Below are 22,182 nucleotides of genomic sequence, written 5' to 3' on the forward strand. Positions count from 1 at the left end.
AGATCTCGAGGGTGACGATCCGAGAGTGAGACGGTATGACTCGAGGACGACGGTCTGAGAGTGCAGGCGGTGTAGTTCGAAGGTTGCGACATGAGAACGTATGAGTGAGAGAGCAAACAATGTCTAGGATGTGGGTGTGAGCATAATGGTTGGACGTAGACCTCGGAGGTCGGGATTGATCTCGTCTTTTTGTGTTGTGATGACTAGTGGAGTAAGGGCTGTGTGGACCGTTGAGTCACGTGGATGTGCGGGCTGTTGCGACAGTTGCACAGAAAACTTTGGGCTGACAGTGTTCAGTCTGGTCGGATATTGTGCAGGTCGTGGTGACGGTTGCACGGGGGTTCTTGGTAGAGGGATGATGTTGCGGGATTCAAGGACGAATCATTATTGGTGGGGGAGAATTGTAACGCCCGCGAACCAATTTCTGGAATTTTGGTTAGGGTGTCGATCGACCGCGAACCAGTAGATGGGAGGATGGCCTTACTGAGTGTTTATTAAATACTCATGCATCTCATTTGTGTTTGCGGTGCAGGTAAAGGCAAGTGTGAACGTGGAATCAAGTCGATGAGGAGGAGGATGATCTAGGGTCTCATTTGTGTGTTGTTGGTTATTTATAGTTATGTGTTGGAACTTTGGTTAGAGTTATGATAGGTTTTTGTGGTTTGGGTTGATTTAATTAAGTAGTATGGGATGCTTAGTTATATATATAGTATTTAAAAAAAAACGGGTCGGGTCGTTTCACAACTCCATTGAAAAAGGCCTAAGAGAACTTCTAGTCTTCACTCTTTAAGTGAAGGGCCACGAGCAGCCTCCGAATTCCATTACTAGCTAGTCAAAATTCCAAGACTCTCACTTATGTAAAATCCAACACCCACACATCCCAATAATGGCACGACTATCATGAGCTAATTAATGTTGCAAATGATTGAAAAAACCAACCCAAAGCACATATCAGAGTGCAAAAGTCCCAAAACTTTCCAACTGTTGCAAAACCATGGTTCGCAGAGATATTATGAGTAAGCATGCCCATAGAACAAGAAACACCATAACAAGACCATCAAAACTATTCTTCTTCCGTGTCCTCTTGGGGGAATAGACAAGTGGAAACTCGTGTTGCTGGAGGGACGTTGGCTTTGGTAAGTAGCCAAAACAGACCCACAACAAAATTACCAAAAAATGGCGTTGCTTGTCCCAAAAATTTCGGACCATGTGCCTTTTGGTTCAGTCCAGGTCATGCTTCATGTGTATTGAAAAGACATTTGCCCAAGACCACAAAATAGGAAAAACATTATAAGAGTATATATCTTTTTAGTTAGACTATGTAATTAGTTTTGAAAATGTGCTTGCCCTTTTTATTTAAAAAATCCATGATATTTTGTTTGTTATTAATTCTTCTTATTTCATATTTCTTAGCTTTTTTAAATGTATTAGTAAAATATTATATAATGTATTAGATGTTTAAAAAGAAAATGAAAAAAAACATGAAACTTGAGAACTTTTATTAATATTTTATACAAAAAGATGTTTTTAATAAACTAACAAAATGCTAATGTAACAATAAAAAGAGATAGTATGATATCCAAAAGTCTAATTTATGTGTTATAAAAACACATTATGTACAAATATTTTATTTATGTTTTGCTTTTTTTTTACATATGTTTTGCTTATTTTTGGTTAAATTATTTTTCCTTCATATTAAAAAGTATATGTAAGATGTTATGTAAATGCAAAATTTTATCTGCGAAATTAATTGGAAAATACTTAATTATATTTAATACATTTTCAGTTTTACGATGTAAAAACCATTTGAGAAAATTTCGTCATCTTTGCTCCTCAATACGTGGAAGTTGATTTTTCTCTTTTCTCTGCTCCTGAAACCATGTAAACCAAAGTTACAGAAATTATTTTAAGTGCAATCTGTCTTCATATCACGTTAGACTAAAATGCAACAGAAAAAAAAAAGATATTTAACTTGTGTAATCGGATTAAAGTATGCCAAGAATCGCTTGGTTCGAATAGACCGTTTACATATAAGAGTAATCAAATTACTCACGTTTACGTGGGGCAACAATATATATATATATATATATATATATATATATATATATATATATATATATAATTTCGTAGATTAGATGTATAATGTTTAATTATTTTTAAATTTTTTTAAAAAATTTTTTGTTCACCAACAAAAAAAAAAGAATTATATATATATATATATATTTTTAAATGCGGTTTGCAAGATGATACGAGTTAGATGTTAAAACTTCATTTGATTAATTAGTGAGTGATGATACATGTAAAAGTAAAATTTAGGGAGCGAATACATGACTTATAATATGGTTTAGTATTTTGGGTCGATGATGACTCATTTGATCATAAGTTGGGTAGGGAGTGTGTTACTTTCGCATTTCTATACCTAAGTGAATCTGATTTTTTTCTTTTCATTTACTTAATTGATAATTTTTTAGCTAACCAATCAAGTCAAACTGAAAGTGAAACTACGGGAACAGATAATTTTTTCCTTAAATTGAATTGGGAAATGTCTCTAACAATATTAAAAAATTCAAGTTACAAAAAATATTAGTAATTAATTATGAATGGTCTTTAAATTGGAGATATCCTTCTCTAAAATATCTTCACCAAGATATTAAAGACCTAATGTCTTAATTTAAAGACGGAACAATTACTGAATAAAGCATTTTTTTTTTGGATTTCTTATCAGTTGAGGATGTTTAGTCCGGACTCTCGAAAACAGGCATTTTCTTAGTAACCAAAAGACAGTTTTAACCTTGAGTCTCATTGCAACGCAATTCAAAATCATTAATAATTTTTTTTCCTCTCGCTTCAGATCTTACCGGCCAACCGCCGTGAATGGCCAGATCTCTCTCAATGGATGCAGCTGACCGCCGGCCATTTCGATAGGTATAAAGGCATGCGATTATCTTCCTCTTCTCTACCGTTTCTTCATTTGATTCATAAAAAATTGAAGGAGAATTTTGATTTGTTTAGTGTTTATGATTACAAACCCTTGGGTTCACAAGTTAGTATCCTTTAAGATTTAGATTTCTTCATGCACAACGAAATAGAGATTGAGAGAGGTTTTGTGTTTTGGATGCCAAATAATTGTTGTTGAAAGTGGCGAAGATGGTATTGATGGGAAGTTGAGAAGCCATGGTTTTGGTCAGAAGAAGAAACAAGAATTATCGATCGACGACAGATTTTTTTTTTTTGGTCGTGAAGAAAGAAGGAAGGAGAAAGCATAGAGGGTAAAAGTGAAATTTTTTCTAAGCCAAAATGCCTATATCTGAGAATATGGATAATAATCCCTCATTTCAAAGATTAAGGGGTGGTATTTGTTTGTGATTTATGAACATTTTTGAAGAGTTCAATAAAATCATTAAAAGTGAATAAGTGAAAGATTGTTTAAGAGATTTGTTGATTAGTTTTCTAAAATCTTTTAAAGTTTTCCAAACAATTCCAGTATTTTTATGATACTTTCCATGATTTTATTTTGTAAAGAAAATGTCTAAAATCATGAACCAATAACATAATAATTGAACTTATTAACAATCCTAAATTCTTTTATTTTAATTGAATAATAAAATGTTTTTAATGTTTTAATTGAATAATAAAAAAATTTAATGATTTTATAAAAGTTTGAATCCAATAACCCATATTTGTAAAGATTTTAAATAATTTTTAACAAATCACAAACTAATAAAACTAAACTTTAACAAAGTTTAACAAAATCTTGATCTAATAACAACAGATTCTACGTAACATTTAAAATCTTTAAAACTCTATTCAAAATATTATTTAAAAACCCCTATACCTTAAAATAATATTTTTCTTTTTTATAATTGTGGAAATACCCTTTCAATAAGATGAGGGATGGAGATGATGGTCTCACAAAAGAGTAAACTGACACTTCTTAAATTACAAAAGGAAATAAAACACACAGGAAGTAAATAACATACACAAGCAACATCACCAAGAAGAAACACAGAGGCATTATAGATCCAGTTTTATTAAACCTCGCATAAAATACACAAGCAACATCACCAACAAGAAGCAAGGAGAAGGATTCATCTTTAAGCCGGGAGTGAAAACTTGGCAAGAGTCTCCTTCCACGCAGGACGGCTGCTAATATCATCCCACCACGCACTCACGTGTTTCCTATCTTTGATCATGTAAGCCTTCCCAATAGGACCAACCAAGTAATCAGTGAACGGGAGGTGAGCCAAATCAGCCAAGCTCACGAAATCACCGGCCAAGTACTTGCTCTTCGAGAGATGTGCCTCGTAGACATCAAGAACAGCGGATAGTTGCGCTTCACTATCCTTAATCACCTTCTCATCAGATGGGAATCCCATAGCTGATGCGAACACTACGTGCAGCGTCAGGTTCAATAGCGGTGGGTGGTATGTGGTCGCTTCCACGTCAAGCCATTGCTCAACCTGACCCCTGTCTTCAACGGTTTTCCCCAAAAGATCAGGTCCTTGAGACTTATACTTCTCTGCTACGTACCTCATCACCGCACGCGACTCTGTCACAAATTTCAAAAAAAAAACATCTTTCAAAGAAAACACAACAGAACAAGAACCAGACAACATCTTATAATTGTAGCTAGATCAAACGAGTATAGAGATTTTCTTGAAACTGTACCGAAGATTTTGTAGTCACCGTCGACAACAGCAGGAACAGTACCAAAAGGCTGCAATTGGAAGAAGAATCAAAGTAAGAAACCATTAGAACAGAGACGGATCGAGCAAGAAGAAGGAACTAACCTGTAGAGCGAGATAAGCAGGCTGCTTCTGTTCTCCTTTCAAGAGATCGACGGGGACGGTCTCGAAGGCGACACCCTTCTCGATCAGTGTTACCAAAGCTCTCTTTGGTGAAGCAAAGTGAGGTCCGTACACCGTTAGCACCATTTTTTTTTTGCTCTCTTTATTCTCTCTCTCTACTCACACAGTTTATGGTTTAGCTTTGTTGAGTGAATTTTTGAGAGTGTCACGACGCGAGTTTTATATAGAGAGAGAGAGTCAGAGATTTGCGACTCGTGGCGAAACGTGGCGTTGCGTTTCCGTTAATACAACAAAAAATAAATGAGAGATTAACAACTCATTTAAAAAGATAAGTTTAATCAAATTAAGACAATTAATATATTTAATGCATACCAGATTTATTAACCAACTTAAAACAAAAAAATAACACATCAGCAGTCGTATGCTTTGCACCTAACTATAAAAATACAGAAATGAATCATATTAAACATAAATACACTTTTTTGAGCCTATATATATTTTTAGAATGTAATATTTTGAAAGTGTACATGGTCATGGTATTTTCTTTAAAAAATAAACATTAATTTAAAAAAAATTAAGATTTAGAAATTGAAATTAAACCAGACACTTGCCAATCAATCATTTATTAATTTTTATCAATCATATTTATATTAAATAAATAAAATTTGGAAAAAAAACCATCTATAAAAATTTATTTAATTTTTCTTGATTATATTAGATTATTGATATTAATTAAATAAACTCCAAAGAAAAACATCTCGTGACATAGCGTGAGTTTTAACCTAGTTTTATCTAAATACATAATTAATCCCATTATTCTATATAGATAATCAAATTGATCAACTTTTTTTTTGGTTCTTACCATTAAAATTACTTTCGTTTGTTTATCTATTTATATTTGGACATGATTCACAATTTCAAACTGATCAGTTGTTTTTCTTTAACATGCATCTGAACACTTGTTAGTTGTTACCAATGAAAATGAACGGTGACAATTGGTAAATCATCACTTAGATATTTGTATCTCGACGGAGTTGATTGGCTCAGACGTCAATTTCTTCCATGCATGTCACTCTAACCCAATATGGGTTCAATACTCTCGTCCTGTAATTAAGAGCGAGGTAGTAATAATTGGTCAATTGATGAAAAACAAGAAGACGATTTATATGTCTCTCTCATTAAATTGGAAACTTATGCAATTTTATGAAAGTCGAACAATGCAGATCGACTTGTATATAATAAATACATAGATTGCAATAACAGGAAAAATATTTGCTGTTTAAAATATATGCTTAGAGTCAGATCTTCATATGAAGGTTAAAAATGTTTACAAAACTCCTTCACCAAAAATATGATTGAATATTTTGTAGGAGAAAAGAAATAAAAATCAAAGGAAGGAAGACATCGAGAAGAAAACACAGATGGTATGGTTTAGTCACACAAGTAGGTGGAGCCAAAATAAAACGTGAGAGAATGAGCCCATATCCGTTTATATAACCATGGACCACATGCCTAAATTAATTTATGTAGGTAGGTGTGTATTACATTAATATTTGTATGATCAGGAGTTTGTAGAATAAAAGTATAAAACAAATACACTATTAAAAATTTATGTCATAGGGTGTTCAATTTTACATTTTATTTTAAGAATTTGAGGTAGATTAATTTATTTATAAGAATTAAAAAAAAAAATACAATCTCTAGTTTGTTCAAAAAAATAAAAAAAAATGCAATCTCTAGTTATGAATGTGTACATGTAATAATTACACCTTTAATAATTAATAAACAAGTGAAAACTTTTCTTATAGGATATACTTCTTCTAATATAATTTTTCTTTAATAAATGGAATGAAATAATTTCTTGAAAAATTACTCTACTCGTTACAAATGAAAGTTTTAGTTACTCTAAAAAATTTCAAAGCACACACACTCGTGGTATAGTAGTTAGATACAAGTAAATAGTGTAACGATTAAAATATGAAACCCACTCGAATACCATGAAACATCCGACTTTTAGCTTATCTCTCTATTAATATCGTTTGGTCATCATCTCGAATTCTCAATCAGTTATAGTCACTTTTACAAAAGGACCCCCAAAACACACACATCCGTATTATTATAGTATCTTAAGAGCAGAACAACGTGGGGATGTAGCTCAGATGGTAGAGCGCTCGCTTAGCATGCGAGAGGTACGGGGATCATCGATACCCCGCATCTCCATTTTTTCCTCTTTTTTTTTTTTATAACCCACACTACGTAAGTATCAAATTCAACTGTAAATAGCAAATACCTATTGAAAAAAGTTTGTTCTGTTTCTTGACACACAAAGAAAGAAGAAGATGAAAGCAATTAACATACGATCGTGCTAGTGAGGTAAAAGCTTTCCACAAGGTGGAAGAAAGGCGTAAGTAAAATCCGTATCCTTCCATCACCTTCATCATCTCAATATAATCGACTCAACTCCACTTGTTTCGTCAACAACCATAGTTATCCAAACGATCGATCTCAAAGGAAGTGTGTTCGAGTCGACGGTCACACGAAAGAACGTAGCCTCGATGATCAAAGACGCGGTTGAGATATACGGATTTTTTCAGGTGACTAACCATGAGATTTCAGTTGAATAAGTTATGGATAAGATAAAAGATGGGACTTAAGAAATGAGGAAAAAAGTTTTATACTCGTGATATCACCGAAAAGGTTACGTATAATTTCGATCTTTATAGCTCTCCTTCAGCGAACTGGAGAGATACCGTGAGGCCCTGATGCTCCAAAACAGATGACTTACCAGAGAGATTTGCGGGTACGAAATATAGTTTCACTTATTTTTAATAATAATTTTCACAAAATATATTTACCCTATTTTTAATCTATATAAGAAGCAAAGAAGAATAATCATTTAGTGTATTGGTCAATCTAAAGATCCATACTTTGTGTGAATGTATCAGGGAAATCATGTTGGAGTATTCGAAACGAGTGATGAAAATAGAGAATACTAATCTTTGAGCTTTTATAAGAAGCTTTAGGGCTGAATGAACCCTAACCACTTGAAAGATATGGATTGCACAAAAGGTCTGTTCATGCTTTCTCACTACTACCCGCCTTGTCCTGATCGAGCCTGATTTAACTTTCCGCACAAGTCAGCATTCATGCAGATCTTTTCTCACTATTCTTCTTCTAGATCACATTGGTGGTGGGCTTCAAGTTCTTCAAAATGGTTATTGGGTCGACGTTCATTTACAGGCAAGTCGTTATTGAGACACTAATCAAAGCGTACGTACGTATAACGGACGACTAGTTTGTGAGCATGGAGCATAGAGTTTGGCTAATAAAGGTGAAAAGCCGTGGATCTCATTCGCATCTTTCTTTGCGCATCCTTTACCGACTTTACGAGTTCATGGACCGATAAAAGAGCTTCTGTTTGAGAAAAGCCTTCCCAAGTATGAAGTGTAAAGACACCACTGTGACTGGGTGGACAAGTCATTACATGATTGAGTGTGAATACTAAATTTTCAAGGATGTGACGCTGTTTGGAAATTATAATTAAGAATTAATATTTTAGTAGTTATATAACCTTTTTTGGTTAGTTTAAGGTTTTCTTTCTCCTTTTTTTATCTAATCGATACAGATTACAGAATTAAGAAAAAAAGAAAATTGTAAGAAATTATATGGACAGATCCATGGTTACCTACTAATCCTCCTAAATCACTAGTTCGATATGGTTTAGACTGTTTAGTATTTTGGGTCGATGATGACTCATTTGATCATAAGTTGGGTAAGGAGTGTGTTAATTATCTGCGAAATTAATTGGAAAATACTTAATTATATTTAATACATTTTCAGTTTTACAATGTAAAAACCATTTGAGAAAATTTCGTCAGCTTTGCTCCTGAATACGTGGAAGTTGATTTTTCTCTCTTCTCTGCTGCTCCTGAAACCATGTAAACCAAAGTTACAGAAATTATTTTAAGTGCAATCTGTCTTCATATCACATTAGACTAAAATGCAATAGAAAAAAAAAAGATATTTAACTTGTGTAATCGGATTAAAGTATGCCAAGAATCGCTTGGTTCGAATAGACCGTTTACATATAAGAGTAATCAAATTACTCACGTTTACGTGGGGCAACAATATATATATATATATATATATATATATATATATATATATATATATAATTTCGTAGATTAGATGTATATTGTTTAATTATTTTTAAATTTTTTTAAAAAAATTTTTGTTCACCAACAAAAAAAAAAGAATTATATATATATATATTTTTAAATGCGGTTTGCAAGATGATACGAGTTAGATGTTAAAACTTCATTTGATTAATTAGTGAGTGATGATACATGTAAAAGTAAAATTTAGGGAGCGAATACATGACTTATAATATGGTTTAATATTTTGGGTCGATGATGACTCATTTGATCATAAGTTGGGTAGGGAGTGTGTTACTTTCGCATTTCTATACCTAAGTGAATCTGATTTTTTCTTTTCATTTACTTAATTGATAATTTTTTAGCTAACCAATCAAGTCAAACTGAAAGTGAAACTAGGGGAACAGATAATTTTTTCCTTAAATTGAATTGGGGAATGTCTCTAACAATATTAAAAAATTCAAGTTACAAAAAATATTAGTAATTAATTGTGTTATATTGAGTATGTATATATTTATACACTCTTTACTCTAAAATTTACATACTCAATATAACATATAAACTAATGAATCAATTACTCCACAAAAATGTTTATATGTTATATTGAGTATGTAAATTTTAAAGTAAAGAGTGTATAAAATTTTTAACATTTACCATGCAAAATTTAGAGTAAAGATTCATATACTCAATATTTTGCATATTATTTTCTAATGAAAGTAGTTGAATTTGATTTTATTGATTTTGTAGTAATTAAATAATCTGATTATGAGAGATTTATATATATATATATATATATATATATATCTTGAAAATAATTATAAATTGTTTTTATATCTTGAAAATCATTATAAATGATTTTATATCTTGAAGATTATTATAAATGATTTTTTTTATCTTGAAAATAATTATAAATGATTTTTATTTAACTATTTACTTTAGCTAGAAAAATAAAAAGTAATTAATTATAAGAATGAATATATTAGAGATATATAAAAGATATATTTGGATATTGAATAGAAAATTTCTTTTAATCATGAAAACCCATAAATAATTTACTATAATAATTTTTTTTTTAGTTTAGAATTTTTTTTGAAGTGTTGGTCAACGCCGGAGTCAACGTCGGTCTTCGCCGGAGTCAATTGACCGGTGTACTGAATTATATGTCTATGATGTTGACCGCATAACGTCATATAGTTCATGCATGTGACCATGTAGTACATATAATTTGTGTAGTTGAATATACAATAGTATACTTGGCATTTGTGACCATGTATTCACCACTATTTCGCGTAGCTAGCCATCTTTTTTCCTAAAACTAAAGGACAAACATGTACAACAGTCCTAGAAGCGGAACTACAAAGTCTCGTTACTTCAATGCAGCAAATGTGGATCCGTGGACACACACATGTCATCTTTGAAGGAGACAATGCCCAAGTTTGCAAATTAGCAAGAGAAGAAACCCTCAGTTTCACAGCTCATAACTGGAAGAGAGAAGTCATCCATTGGAAACAAAAATTTACAAAAGCAGAATTTGTTTGGACAAAAAGAAGCAACAACAAAGCAGCAGATCGACTGGCGACTGGTGAAGGAACCTATGCATAATCAAATGTTTATCTCTTATTCTTATGTTCCTTCTTGTATTATAAATACACTTTATGAAGATCACAATGTAACCCTCTCTGAGGAAACAACTTAATCAATAAAATAAGCTGTTAAAAAAAAAAATTGTAAGAAAGCTCATCCAATTCATCATAGTAAAACGTAAGAATGATAGAGTTGGCATTATCGTTAGCTGTGCGAGGGATACATATTGACATACATTAAAGTTGGACGGTGGAGGACGACCACTGGAGCAGAACTATTGGAGCTTAGGAGAAAAAAAGAATGATAACACGACTCATGAATCATGATTGTGTGGTTCTCAAAACTTTATTTAGAAAAGTACAAAAAAATATGTTTCATATGAATATATTTTGTTTGGCTCTAAGAAAGAGTAGAAAATAAACAGAATTATACGAGAATTATTTATTAATTCAAATGGGAACCCACACTAGCTAGCTAGATGGATACAAGGACTGTATCACATGGGCATATGACATGTATACATCAACCAAATATTGTTCTTTCTTTTGATAATATATCCAAAACATGAAACAAACGTCGCGGAGAGAAATCTTATTATTTCAACTTTGAAATTGTATTTGATTCACACATACACCAAATACGGTGTATTTGGGTCACACCAACTACTTTTTGTGTTTGTTACCTCTGATTCAGCAAGCTACACTACTGAGCAAAAAAGTCTCTCTATAATTTCTTCAACCTTTCTTTTCCTTCTCGTATAAGAAACGACATACACAATGGTGGGAAACTATGATCGTACCGGTGAGGTAAAAGCGTTCGATGAGATGAAGATTGGAGTGAAGGGTCTCATGGACGCTGGGATAACACAAATCCCACGCATTTTCCATCACCCGCATGCTACCTTCACAAACCCTAAACCTAGTTCCTCAACGTTGAAGATTCCAACAATCGATCTTGGAGGCTGTGTGTTCGAGTCCACGGTCATGCGAGAAAGTGTGATCACGAAAGTGAAAGACGCAGTTGAGAATTTTGGGTTCTTCCAGGTGATTAACCATGGGATCCCAGTAGATGTGATGGAGAAGATGAAAGATGGGATTCGTGGGTTTCATGAGCAGGACTCAGATGTGAAGAAAACGTTTTATAGTCGTGACATCACCAAAAAGGTTAAGTATAACACTAATTTCGGTCTCTATAGCTCTCAAGCTGCCAACTGGAGAGATACTTTAACTATGGTTATGGCTCCTGATGTTTCACAAGTAGAGGACTTACCTGCGGTTTGTCGGTACGTTTTTTTTCTTTCTAAGTTTCAAATTTTAGTGACATCACTACTAGATATTTTCTTAGAGGAAAAAAGACTACAATTATTGTATAAAATAGGGCCCAAAGGCCAAAACTGAAAGCTCATGAAACCAGAAACAAGGTAATAATGAAGCTAAACAAGGTAATTAGTTATAAGTTTTTTTTTTTGAAAATTATAAACTAAATTTAACAACACCCCTGATGTTAATTATATAAGTTTTTTTAAATTAAATTTATTTCTTTTAAAAAAATTCAGCCTTTAAAGCCTTTGCCAGTCACCCCCAAAACGTAAAAACTTAAGAACCGGTCCGATTAAACCATCACTAACGGTATGCTCATATGAGCACCTCATAAATATTATTTTAATATTTTGTAAAAAATAATTTATTGAACAAATAAAAAAATTATAAAATAAGAATTTGACCACTAATATAAAGCCAAGTGTCATTTGAGTTGTTCAGCTGGGTTTTCAGATTGTTCAAACCAGAATCGATTCTGACTCTTTTCCCTGTTTTTTTAATTACTTTTTATTTTTTTTAATATATTGGTATATTGTGAGCATGCCAGTGTAGATGCTTTTAGTTTTTTTTTTTTTGGACAAAATGCTTTTAGTTTCTTAAATTAACTATTTAGATACAAATCAAGTACATATATCTCCCAATATTGCTTTCATTATATTGTAATTTTTTTATTGTATGATCTAATATATATTTGAGATTCAGAGGGTGTTATTTAATTATGGATTTAAAGTGAATTATTAAGTTTTACAATCTTTTTTGTTTTGTTGTTTCTGAATGACATCATAGCTACACGAAGGAAAGCGATGTTCTCCCACAAAAGAGGCCGCTTCCTTCCCTTTAAGATTTTGAAATTATTTATAATAAAATTTATTTATGTGAATATTAGAAATGGTTATTTGAAATTATTTATAATAAAATTTATTTATGTGAATCTTAGAAGTGGTTATTGGTTTTATGATTTTAATGGATTTGGAAATCCAAACAAAAATCATTTGTTATTCAATCATTGAATTTAAAATATTTATCAAAATTAGGTGTTATTGTTTCTATGATTTATAAATACTTGTTAAAATCCTATGTTATTTCTTTAGTGTTTTGTTTTTGGATTTCAAAATCCACATTATATTTTAAATGGATATTAAAGTGAAAAATAGAAGGATTCAATCCAAGCATATAACATGTTATTTCAAAATCCATGTGTTTTGATTTTCATAATTTACAATATTATATGAATTTACAAATTATTCATCCAATAACCGCCGCTTAAAATATCTGCAATATTTCTTAAATTTTGAATTCTAATAAGTTACTTATGATATTTCAAATGACTCTATCCATAAAAAAGTTAAAAGTTATTTAATTTTAAAAGAAACTAGATTATAAGGAAGTATTTGAAATCCTACTTGAATAACATTAGACTTTGACATTTATTAAACATGATTTATAAATACAAGATCAAATAACACTAGATTTTAAAATACGATTCATAATAATTAGTTGAACCTGCTCTGATACCAACTGTTGCAGCAAGATAAAATATGAAAGTAATCTTGAGTATCAATGGATTTCAAGCAGGATAATCATAGCTCGGTAACTTTTGTTATCGGATATCAATGGATTCACAATCAACAAAGAAATCAAAGACTTCGTTTGAGAATACTCTCCTCAGTGCTTATATAAAGCTCTTTTAACTTTTATTAATCAAAAACAACCTCATACAAAAGAAGCCCTAAATGACTTATTTATAATAAAAGCTAATAACCCTTGAAACTCTAGAATGGTCTACAATATTAATTATTTAGTTAAAATATTAAGAATAAATAATATTTTGAATATTTTCGACATCAATATTTTTGATGGACTAGAATAATTATAGAAAAAAATTAAAATTGAAGATTAGTCCTTCATTACATAAATCAAATCCATAAATATATTCAACTTTCATGCTCGATTCCAGGCTGCTAGAATGTAATCGAGATCAGTTCGATGAACTTTGGTAGAACGTATTAGAGCATGTATAGTGTGAGTTTTTCATCGAGTCTCTCAATTATAAAAAATTATAAAATAATAGAAAATAAGGAAAAAGAAATAGTTAGGGTGGAAATGGTTGCACTAGAGATGAATGAGTTGAAAAGATATGAGTTGAATAAAATTGGTTGAATAACATTCAACTCATTCATCCACTAAATAGGAGATGAAAGAGTTGAACAAATTCTTTTTATAATTTGTTCATTTCTCCAGCTTTTTTGGTTGAATGGGTTGAATAATTTTTCCAACTTATTTATCTTAAATGGTAAAAAATTGGCTGAATGATCATTCAAGCTATTCAACCTATTAATTTAAGTCATCCATTTGCACCCTTAGTCTCTAAAAAGAGACTTTGAGAACATGCGTAAAGTCTCACTTAACACATGTTTTAACATAATTGTATATAAGTTTTATTTATAGTTTAAAATTTAAATAAAAAATAAAATTATATATATTAAAATAATATATTTGAGAGGCCCAAAGAAAGTTCTCCCCACTTTTTGAATGCTAATAGAAAGTGTCTTAGAATGTAATTAAGAGTTCACTTTTTAGGGTTTTGAGATTTGGATGTGAAAAAATCAAAATTTACTTTTGTTCCTTTTGATTTGAAGAAAGGGTTTTGGATAGAAAAAAATATATCAATTATGAACTTAAATGTAAATATTTATAATTAATACTATTATATTTGAAGTATCTTTAGTTGTATTTTGTTTATATCCTGTAGTTACTAGTTAGTGTTTGTAAATTTAAAATATATTTTGTATCTTTTCAGCTTATTCCGTTACAAAAGAAAGAAAAAAAAATTGTCGAGTTTGGTTTGACTTCGATTTGATGAATTTCAGTTATAAAAGTCTACGTAACTAATAATATTTTCAGGGAAATAATGTTGGAGTACTCCAAGCGAATGATGAAGTTAGGAGAGACAATCTTTGAGCTGTTATCAGAAGCTCTCGGATTAAACCCTAACCACCTCAAAGAACTAGACTGCGACAAGAGCTTGTCGTTGCTCTCACATTACTACCCACCTTGTCCAGAGCCTGATCGAACCTTTGGGATCAGTTCACACACAGATATATCTTTTATCACTATTCTTCTTCAAGACCACATTGGTGGACTTCAAGTTCTCCATGATGGATACTGGATCGATGTTCCTCCTAATCCCGAAGCTCTTATCGTCAACTTAGGAGATCTCTTACAGACAAATATGTTATTTTGTTTTCAAGAAACAAACTTAATACACCAATCAAATCTTTCATGTTTTGACAAATCTCACAAAATTATATTTTTCCAATGGTTGCTTGCAGCTTATAACAAACGATAAGTTTGTAAGTGTGGAGCACAGGGTTTTGGCAAATAGAGGCGAGGAACCGCGCATTTCAAGCGCATCGTTCTTCATGCACACCATACCAAATGAACAAGTATATGGACCTATCAAAGAGCTTCTATCTGAACAAAACCCTCCCAAGTATAGAGACACAACCACGTCCGAGATGGCGAGACATTACTTGGCTAAAGGACTTGATGGGACCTCACCGTTGCTCCATTTCAGGATCTGAAAATAATAGTGGATCCAAATCTTAGAGGATTTCTGGAGTTTCCACAAAAAAATTGTAGTATACAATAAAACTACTTGTGTGGTAGTATTTTACATATATTATGTATACAATAATTTATAGACTTAAACCATCATTCAGTTCTTATAACTTTCATTTTGTAGTTCTTGTGTTGAGATATATATTACATTCTGGTGTTTACTAGGTATATATATATAGTATTCAAGCACATAGCTAGACAATGCGTTTCAGTTAATTGTTCTTCCAAGTACAAACTAATCAAAAAACTTAATCGATCCTAGTAGAGATCATAAGAGTATTACCTCCATAGATTCACACACGGTATTCAAAAGGAAACAACTGACATGGACTGAGCTGAATTTCGTAGATGTATTATGGCTGTGTCCCTTTCAGTCTCTTCCACTATTCCAAGTTTTCTGCAAAGCAACAAGTTTATATGTATAATTGGTTACTATCTTCAAATGTGATTTTAATAACACAATATAAGCATTTGCATATATTAACTGCAAAAGGGAAGGAGAAAATTGTACCTAGGGATGAAACCACGACCACCTTCTTCTGAAAGAGCCTTCTCCAATCTCTCTTCAAAAGATGTTGCGTGCCAACTCACTTTCTGGTCCTGCATTAAGGAAAGTAAATCCTACGTTTCTTAATAAATGAGAGCAAATGTGAAGAAGCTTAGTAAGAAACATGAGATCGAGTAGTACCTCTTTGTACTTGTTTGTAGAGTTTGGTATCCCATTACCATCCCACCATTTGGGTGAGATTAGAGATTGTTCTTTCTCATTCCAGTGAGCTGCAACCATTCCAATGATTGGTCTGTCCCCATGAGTTATGGATAAAGCCTCCATGTTTTTGTCACTACCCTGCTTCACCCAACTAGTTTCGACTATGGGGTATTTTTCATCTGTACTCTCTTCCAACTTTCCCTCGCAAATCGTTGATGTGGGAGATTCATTTTCTGTCTTGTCTTGGAATCTTTGCCTCCCCCTTACTGCTGATCCTATATTATCAGGAAAGATGGTTCTAGGGGTTTGGATCTCATCAGATAGCTTCAATGCGGTCGGATTAGGCGATGTTGCTGGGATATTAGTTTTTGCAGCCATCTCAGGTTTCCTTGAAGTGCTGTTCTTGGAAGAACTAGAAGAGTAAGATTGATCAAACTCACATTCAGACCGCGCTGACTTTGTCTTACTCTTAACTTTTCCAGCTTTGAGTGGCACATTGCTGGTTATGTCCACCTCGTCCCTGAACGCAGTACCAATGCTTTTTTCACTAGCGTCGCTAGATGCAGAAGAGATCCTTGCATTGCTACGGGCATCGGTCAAGCAACTGATATTGACAAAACAAGAAAAAGAGTAAAGTTCATGCAACCTCTGGAACTCTTGTGTGATAAAAGTATTTTTTGTTAGGATATGTAATTGTGCCAGTTTGACTAAGATTCATCTACTTTTCAAAAGATCAGCTCAAAAGAGATATTTATCACGTAAAGTAGGCATGTAGCAGTTTACCTGCTAGGAGTTTTCTCTGAAGTATCTAATGATCTTTCAAAGGGCTCATTCTTTATCTCATCCAAGTGAAACATTGCATCATAGTTAATGGAAACCCAGGAAGGGGTAGATCCAAAATGTTCTCCAAGTTGAGGGGTTTCAAGTTTTTTGGGTGCTTTAATCTCAACCGGTGTCACTGGTGTTATGCTGCAAGCTTTAAGAACTTGTGCCTGTAGCTCCACAAGAAAATTAAAGTGAAGTTAGGTTCTCAGTTTGAAGAAAGTGACAATCAGAATCAGATTCTGTTGTTATGAGTTTTTCAAAACTTTAGAAGACTAACTAACTCACACAAAAATCTCAGATAATTATTAGTAGTAAAGATGCAGACACTAATGATCATCTAAAATACATCTATTGTCAATACAACTGAGCACACGAAAAACAGAGGAAATGAAAACCCAATTTGTGAAATGTACAATGCATTCCTGTTAGAAACAGAGCATACTAGAGTCTAGACCACCACCTCCTCAATACAATAATAACATAAAAACACAGAACAACTTCTTATTAAGGAAAGAGTATCATCATATCACCTATGATTACTCAAATCCCATATATTACTCTAATATACATTTAATTATATTATACTATGTAATCCCTTTAATTATGTCCTTTGATTATGGTTTGTGCTTATATATAAGTTGTATCATTCCATTTGATAATACACAACAATAATAATACAATCATATTATCTCTATTCACATGGTATCAGAGCTACAATGATCAAACGATCGGCTCCGTTCTTGTTTCTATTCTAAGCTATGTGCTTCTTTTGTTTATTTTTGTTTTAAGCCAGTGCTTCCACATTCAAGTTCATTATGAACCTCTGAATCTAAACCCTCGAGCTTCTTTTTATTCAAGTCTACCATCTTAGACCTCTGAATCTAAGTCAAATACTTTTGTTTTTTATAATTTTTATTTTTTAAGCCAAAAATACTTCTATCATTCAAGCTTATATATCATAAGTCTTTGAATCTAAATCAAATTGTTTTTTGAAAAAAAAAAGAAAAAAAGAAATTGGATCTCCTTCTCTAACCATCGTTGATGTCGGCCACCTCAACATAACACAACTCGTCACCATATCGGGTCTTTAGCAAATCTTGCTCAACAACAACAACTCATCTTCTTAATTCATAAGCGGATCTCCTTCTCAACACTTGTGTTTGTCAGTCTCAAACCGTTATTTTCGCTTCGCTTCATCACCCCTTGAGATTGAGGGGGCGTATTAAGGAAAGAGTATCATCATATCACCTATGATTACTCAAATCCCATATATTACTCTAATATACATTAATTATATTATACTATGTAATCCTTTTAATTATGGTTTGTGCTTATATATAAGTTGTATCATTCCATTTGATAATACACAACAATAATAATACAATCATATTATCTCTATTCACACTTCTTCTCTCAGTTCAGCAAGAAGAGCTTCATCACAAGTATCACACATATCAAAACACACAAAAGATGTCTCAAGCAAATACACATAAGGTATGATTTTTGAATATATATATATAAATTCTTTTAACAACATACATACCTCATCCTTGTGAATATGCATAGAAACCAAACTAGAGCCCTCTCTGTTATGAAAAGGCGAAGAAGAAGAAGAAGAAGAAGAAGCTTCAGATAAAAACAAAGCTGACAAACGATTCTTCGATAATTCATGATGACCTCTCTGAAAATAAAAAAAACACGAAGAAGTTAATAATGATTACAACTGAAACACATGAAATTGTAAAAGCACAAGGAAGCGATGATGATAATTCAATTTACTACTTGTTTGGATTGAACTTGAGAAACAGAGTCATTAGCACTAGTTGATTCGTCATCTTTGGTAGTAGCACGGAAGCAGCACTTGAAGAGACAACCCATGAGCTCTGCGAGAATGGTTCAGACGCAATTGTGATGAACTCGTGTGATTTAAATTTTATTGGTGGTAAAATAAAATAAAAAAAAAGGAACAGCGATGGAAGAACTTATTACAAAATACAATGAGGAGGGAAAATATATAATGTTTTCTCGAGAAAGTGACAGAGAGAGAGAGAGAGAGAGAGATGTTGGAGGTGGTGGGTCTGAGTCTGATGAGTCTTTTTGTTTTTCAAATTTGAAAATCCCAAAAAAAGGACTCTGTGTGAGAGAGAGAGAGAGGGAGAGAGAGGGAGAGAGAGGGAGAGCTTCGAATTTTGAATATAGGCATCAAAATATTTAATTATAATTATACATTTTTTATTTATTACGTTATGTACACTCGCGGGCGCGTGTGATTCAAACGTGGATCATATCATTCTTGTTTGTTCGTTTTAAATGTAAACTTTGGAACATTCGAAAATATAATTTTTTTTTCAACATATTAACAGTTTAATTAATTTCATAAATTATTTTAGGAAAGAAAATACATTGAATTTAATAAAGTCAGCATAAAATAAATGCTTTGCATTTGACTACTTCCAGTATATTTAATTACCTTCTATAATATATACAAGTGCCATTGGTTATAAATAGATGCAAACACTCAAATGAAAATACATCATCATCAAAATAAAATAAAATCAGAAGTGAAAGGAAAGAGTTTGACAAAAATGTTGAAACTCATCATTTTCTTGATTGTATCCAGTCTGTTGCTTGCTACTCAATCTTCTAATGTAAACATTCAAATTTTCATTTTTTTATTTTACTTTTATGACTTCGTCGAAATACAGTTTTATATATATATTATTTATTTATTTATTTGGTACAGGCCGAAGAATTAGATAGTCCAGCTGAAACACCTGCAGCCCATAAGGTATAATTTTTTATATAAAACATCAGATTATGAAAAAAAAATATATATTACAGACAATACATACCACATATATATTTTTACTTTTTTTCAAACTCTTTATTGTAACAATTCTTTTACATCACAAATTTATGTGCATCCTCCTCCAACAAATTCAGATGGGAGGAGAAGGCTCACTTCGACCAGAAGGTAACTTTTTATTTCCGTGTTCTTTCATTTATATAATCTATGAATGAATTGAACCGTTTCGTGTTAATGATTTATTTAATGTTGTATTGTATTTTTTTGTGCAGAATGTCCAGCCGAGTGTCAACGTCGATGTTCAGCGACATCTCACAAAAAACCATGTTTGTTCTTTTGCAACAAATGTTGTCTGAAATGTTTGTGTGTACCATCGGGAACATATGGACACAAAGAAGAATGCCCTTGCTACGATAACTGGAGGACCAAAGAAGGTGGACCTAAATGTCCATAATAACTTAAAAACAATTATAAACAAAACAGATATTGTTTCTTCTTACTAAAATCGATGTTGGCCGTGCCTATTTTTAATATATGTATAATATAATATAATAAAATGTTTTCGTCTATTGCAAATCTAAAGTTGCACAAAGATCTTTGGTCAAATACCTTAAGATTAAAAGAAAATACTAGTATCTATCATCTTATCATAATTAAGACCTCTATAATTCTTCTTTCTTGCATTCACTCTTTCACCATCTTGTCACTAATTTGATGTATCATTTAACTCTTAAGCCCCACAAACTTAGGTTTGTGTTTTCATTTGGTGAAAATATATCATTCATAGAAGTCGAAAAATATTATGATCTTCCACTTCCAGCTCAACTTTTGAGTTCGTGTGAGGGGAAGAAATGCAAACAGATTCGACATATTTCAAGAAAATTTTAGATTTGAACTCAATCTAGCTGGATTCACTCCTTAAAGCATTTTCTGAATATGTTCAACCTTGAGTTTATCTAAGTTGGTTTGGGATTCATATGCTCGGCTCTGAGCTAAAGCCAAACAAGCAAGGACTCCAAATTACTACCTAAACATTTTGAAGAGAATTGTCCTTTGTCATTTCCATTTGATGCAATATTTCATAAATTTTATCTCTATCTCTATTATTTGTCTATCGGTGTCCAATTTATTTTGAACCTTTGACATTTATTTCCATGTGTTTTAACAATATGTGAGTAGTTTCTATTGGAAATTAGGTTATGCTAAATTAGGACGACTGATGTCTAGATATTGATTTAAGGGTTGAATTTTGTTAGAACATTCGATTAGATTGGAATTTATATATAGAATTTAGATCGTTTATAGCATTAAAATGTGTGTGTAAAATTAGAACTAGACTTAATTAAGTGTTTTTCTAATTAGCTACTGAGAATGGATGTGAAGATGTTACGTAAGCTTAATAGATTTAGTTTCCATGGATGCGTATTATTGTTTTGCAAACAAGAGTTCTGTAAATTTATATTATTAATTTAATTGATTCGTACGTGCCTTAAACGATGATTAGTTGTAGCATAATGAATTATCACATACTATGAAATAATTCACTCATGCTAAAGAAAGGAAAAAAACATGAAATAATTCACTCATGCTACTCTTAGTTTAAACCTTTAGAAGAATGCCTTCATTATTAATTTAGTCGGTTGGATATTTTACTTAGAGTTCCTACAAATATCACATTTTTAAGTTATATTTTCAAAAATACAATTTTTTAGTTTTTTTCCAAAATACCACAAATTTTTAGAATTACCACCAACACAAAAAAATATATCTATATTTTAAAGTGTAAAATTTCCTTTTTAGGTTTGGATTAACAATTTTAGATTTATAGTATAATTTTTAGGGGTAAGGTTTAGTGTTTAGTATTTAGAGATTATTTTGGTAATATTAAAAATTTAGTTCAATTTCATGGTAGTATGGTACTTTGAAAAAAATGCATTTTGATAATATTTTTGGAGAGGCCGTAAACAAAACCAAAAAGGCACAAAACCTCCCAAGAAATCGATACACCCTTTTAGGGATCCAGATAAGATGCTCTCGTTCATACAGTTTTTAGCTAACATTTTTGTATTACATTTTAGCAATATTTAAGACCACACACGTTAAAACACATGTTGCATTTGATGTAAACAATTTTTTCGAATAAATTTTACATTTTATTCAAAAAAAAAAGTTGTTAAAGTATATTAATCTAATACGCTCAACCAATGATAATTGTGTTTACACCATTATTGACACGATAATTTAGGGGTTTACTTTTATTAAATGAATGAGTATTATAGAAAGTTGGTGTAAATCTTAATAATGCATATTAAAAGCTAATGAGAATGTGATTTTAAAAACTGTTATTGTGTTTCTA

At 31.8% G+C, this 22,182-nt stretch overlaps 4 protein-coding genes and 1 long non-coding RNA gene across 7 annotated transcripts; 3 read left to right on the forward strand and 2 right to left on the reverse strand.

The window, feature by feature from the left end:
* LOC104749791 (glutathione S-transferase F9) lies at positions 3,896-5,016 on the reverse strand. Its single transcript, XM_010471486.1, has 3 exons — positions 4,791-5,016; positions 4,669-4,717; positions 3,896-4,549 (listed from the first exon to the last, which is right to left on the reverse strand). Exons 1-3 carry the CDS (start codon positions 4,932-4,934, stop codon positions 4,095-4,097), a joined length of 648 nt encoding a protein of 215 aa, XP_010469788.1. The 5' UTR covers positions 4,935-5,016; the 3' UTR covers positions 3,896-4,094.
* LOC104753375 lies at positions 6,863-8,411 on the forward strand. Of its 2 annotated transcripts, XR_002036007.1 has the most exons (3): positions 6,863-7,608; positions 7,754-7,877; positions 7,987-8,411. It is a non-coding gene; the product is annotated as an uncharacterized LOC104753375 (long non-coding RNA). The 2 variants fall into 2 exon arrangements; XR_002036006.1 differs by having other exon boundaries at positions 7,754-8,411.
* Positions 11,323-15,449, forward strand: LOC104749794 (probable 2-oxoacid dependent dioxygenase). Its single transcript, XM_019237691.1, has 3 exons — positions 11,323-11,828; positions 14,770-15,067; positions 15,198-15,449. Exons 1-3 carry the CDS (start codon positions 11,323-11,325, stop codon positions 15,447-15,449), a joined length of 1,056 nt encoding a protein of 351 aa, XP_019093236.1.
* Positions 15,351-18,986, reverse strand: LOC104749793 (protein JASON-like). 2 transcript variants are annotated; one of them, XM_010471489.2, is made up of 7 exons: positions 18,803-18,986; positions 18,564-18,701; positions 16,979-17,187; positions 16,175-16,799; positions 15,998-16,086; positions 15,770-15,883; positions 15,351-15,445 (listed from the first exon to the last, which is right to left on the reverse strand). In XM_010471489.2, the coding sequence occupies exons 1-6, from the start codon at positions 18,896-18,898 to the stop codon at positions 15,793-15,795; spliced, it is 1,248 nt and encodes a 415-aa protein (XP_010469791.1). In that variant the 5' UTR covers positions 18,899-18,986; the 3' UTR covers positions 15,351-15,445; positions 15,770-15,792. The 2 variants fall into 2 exon arrangements, with proteins under 2 accessions (XP_010469791.1, XP_010469790.1); XM_010471488.2 differs by having other exon boundaries at positions 18,800-18,986.
* Positions 19,571-20,385, forward strand: LOC104749795 (gibberellin-regulated protein 12-like). Its single transcript, XM_010471491.1, has 4 exons — positions 19,571-19,668; positions 19,764-19,808; positions 19,964-19,994; positions 20,099-20,385. Exons 1-4 carry the CDS (start codon positions 19,606-19,608, stop codon positions 20,278-20,280), a joined length of 321 nt encoding a protein of 106 aa, XP_010469793.1. The 5' UTR covers positions 19,571-19,605; the 3' UTR covers positions 20,281-20,385.

Source organism: Camelina sativa, chromosome 16 (genome assembly GCF_000633955.1).
Source record: "Camelina sativa cultivar DH55 chromosome 16, Cs, whole genome shotgun sequence".
Taxonomy (NCBI): domain Eukaryota; kingdom Viridiplantae; phylum Streptophyta; class Magnoliopsida; order Brassicales; family Brassicaceae; genus Camelina; species Camelina sativa.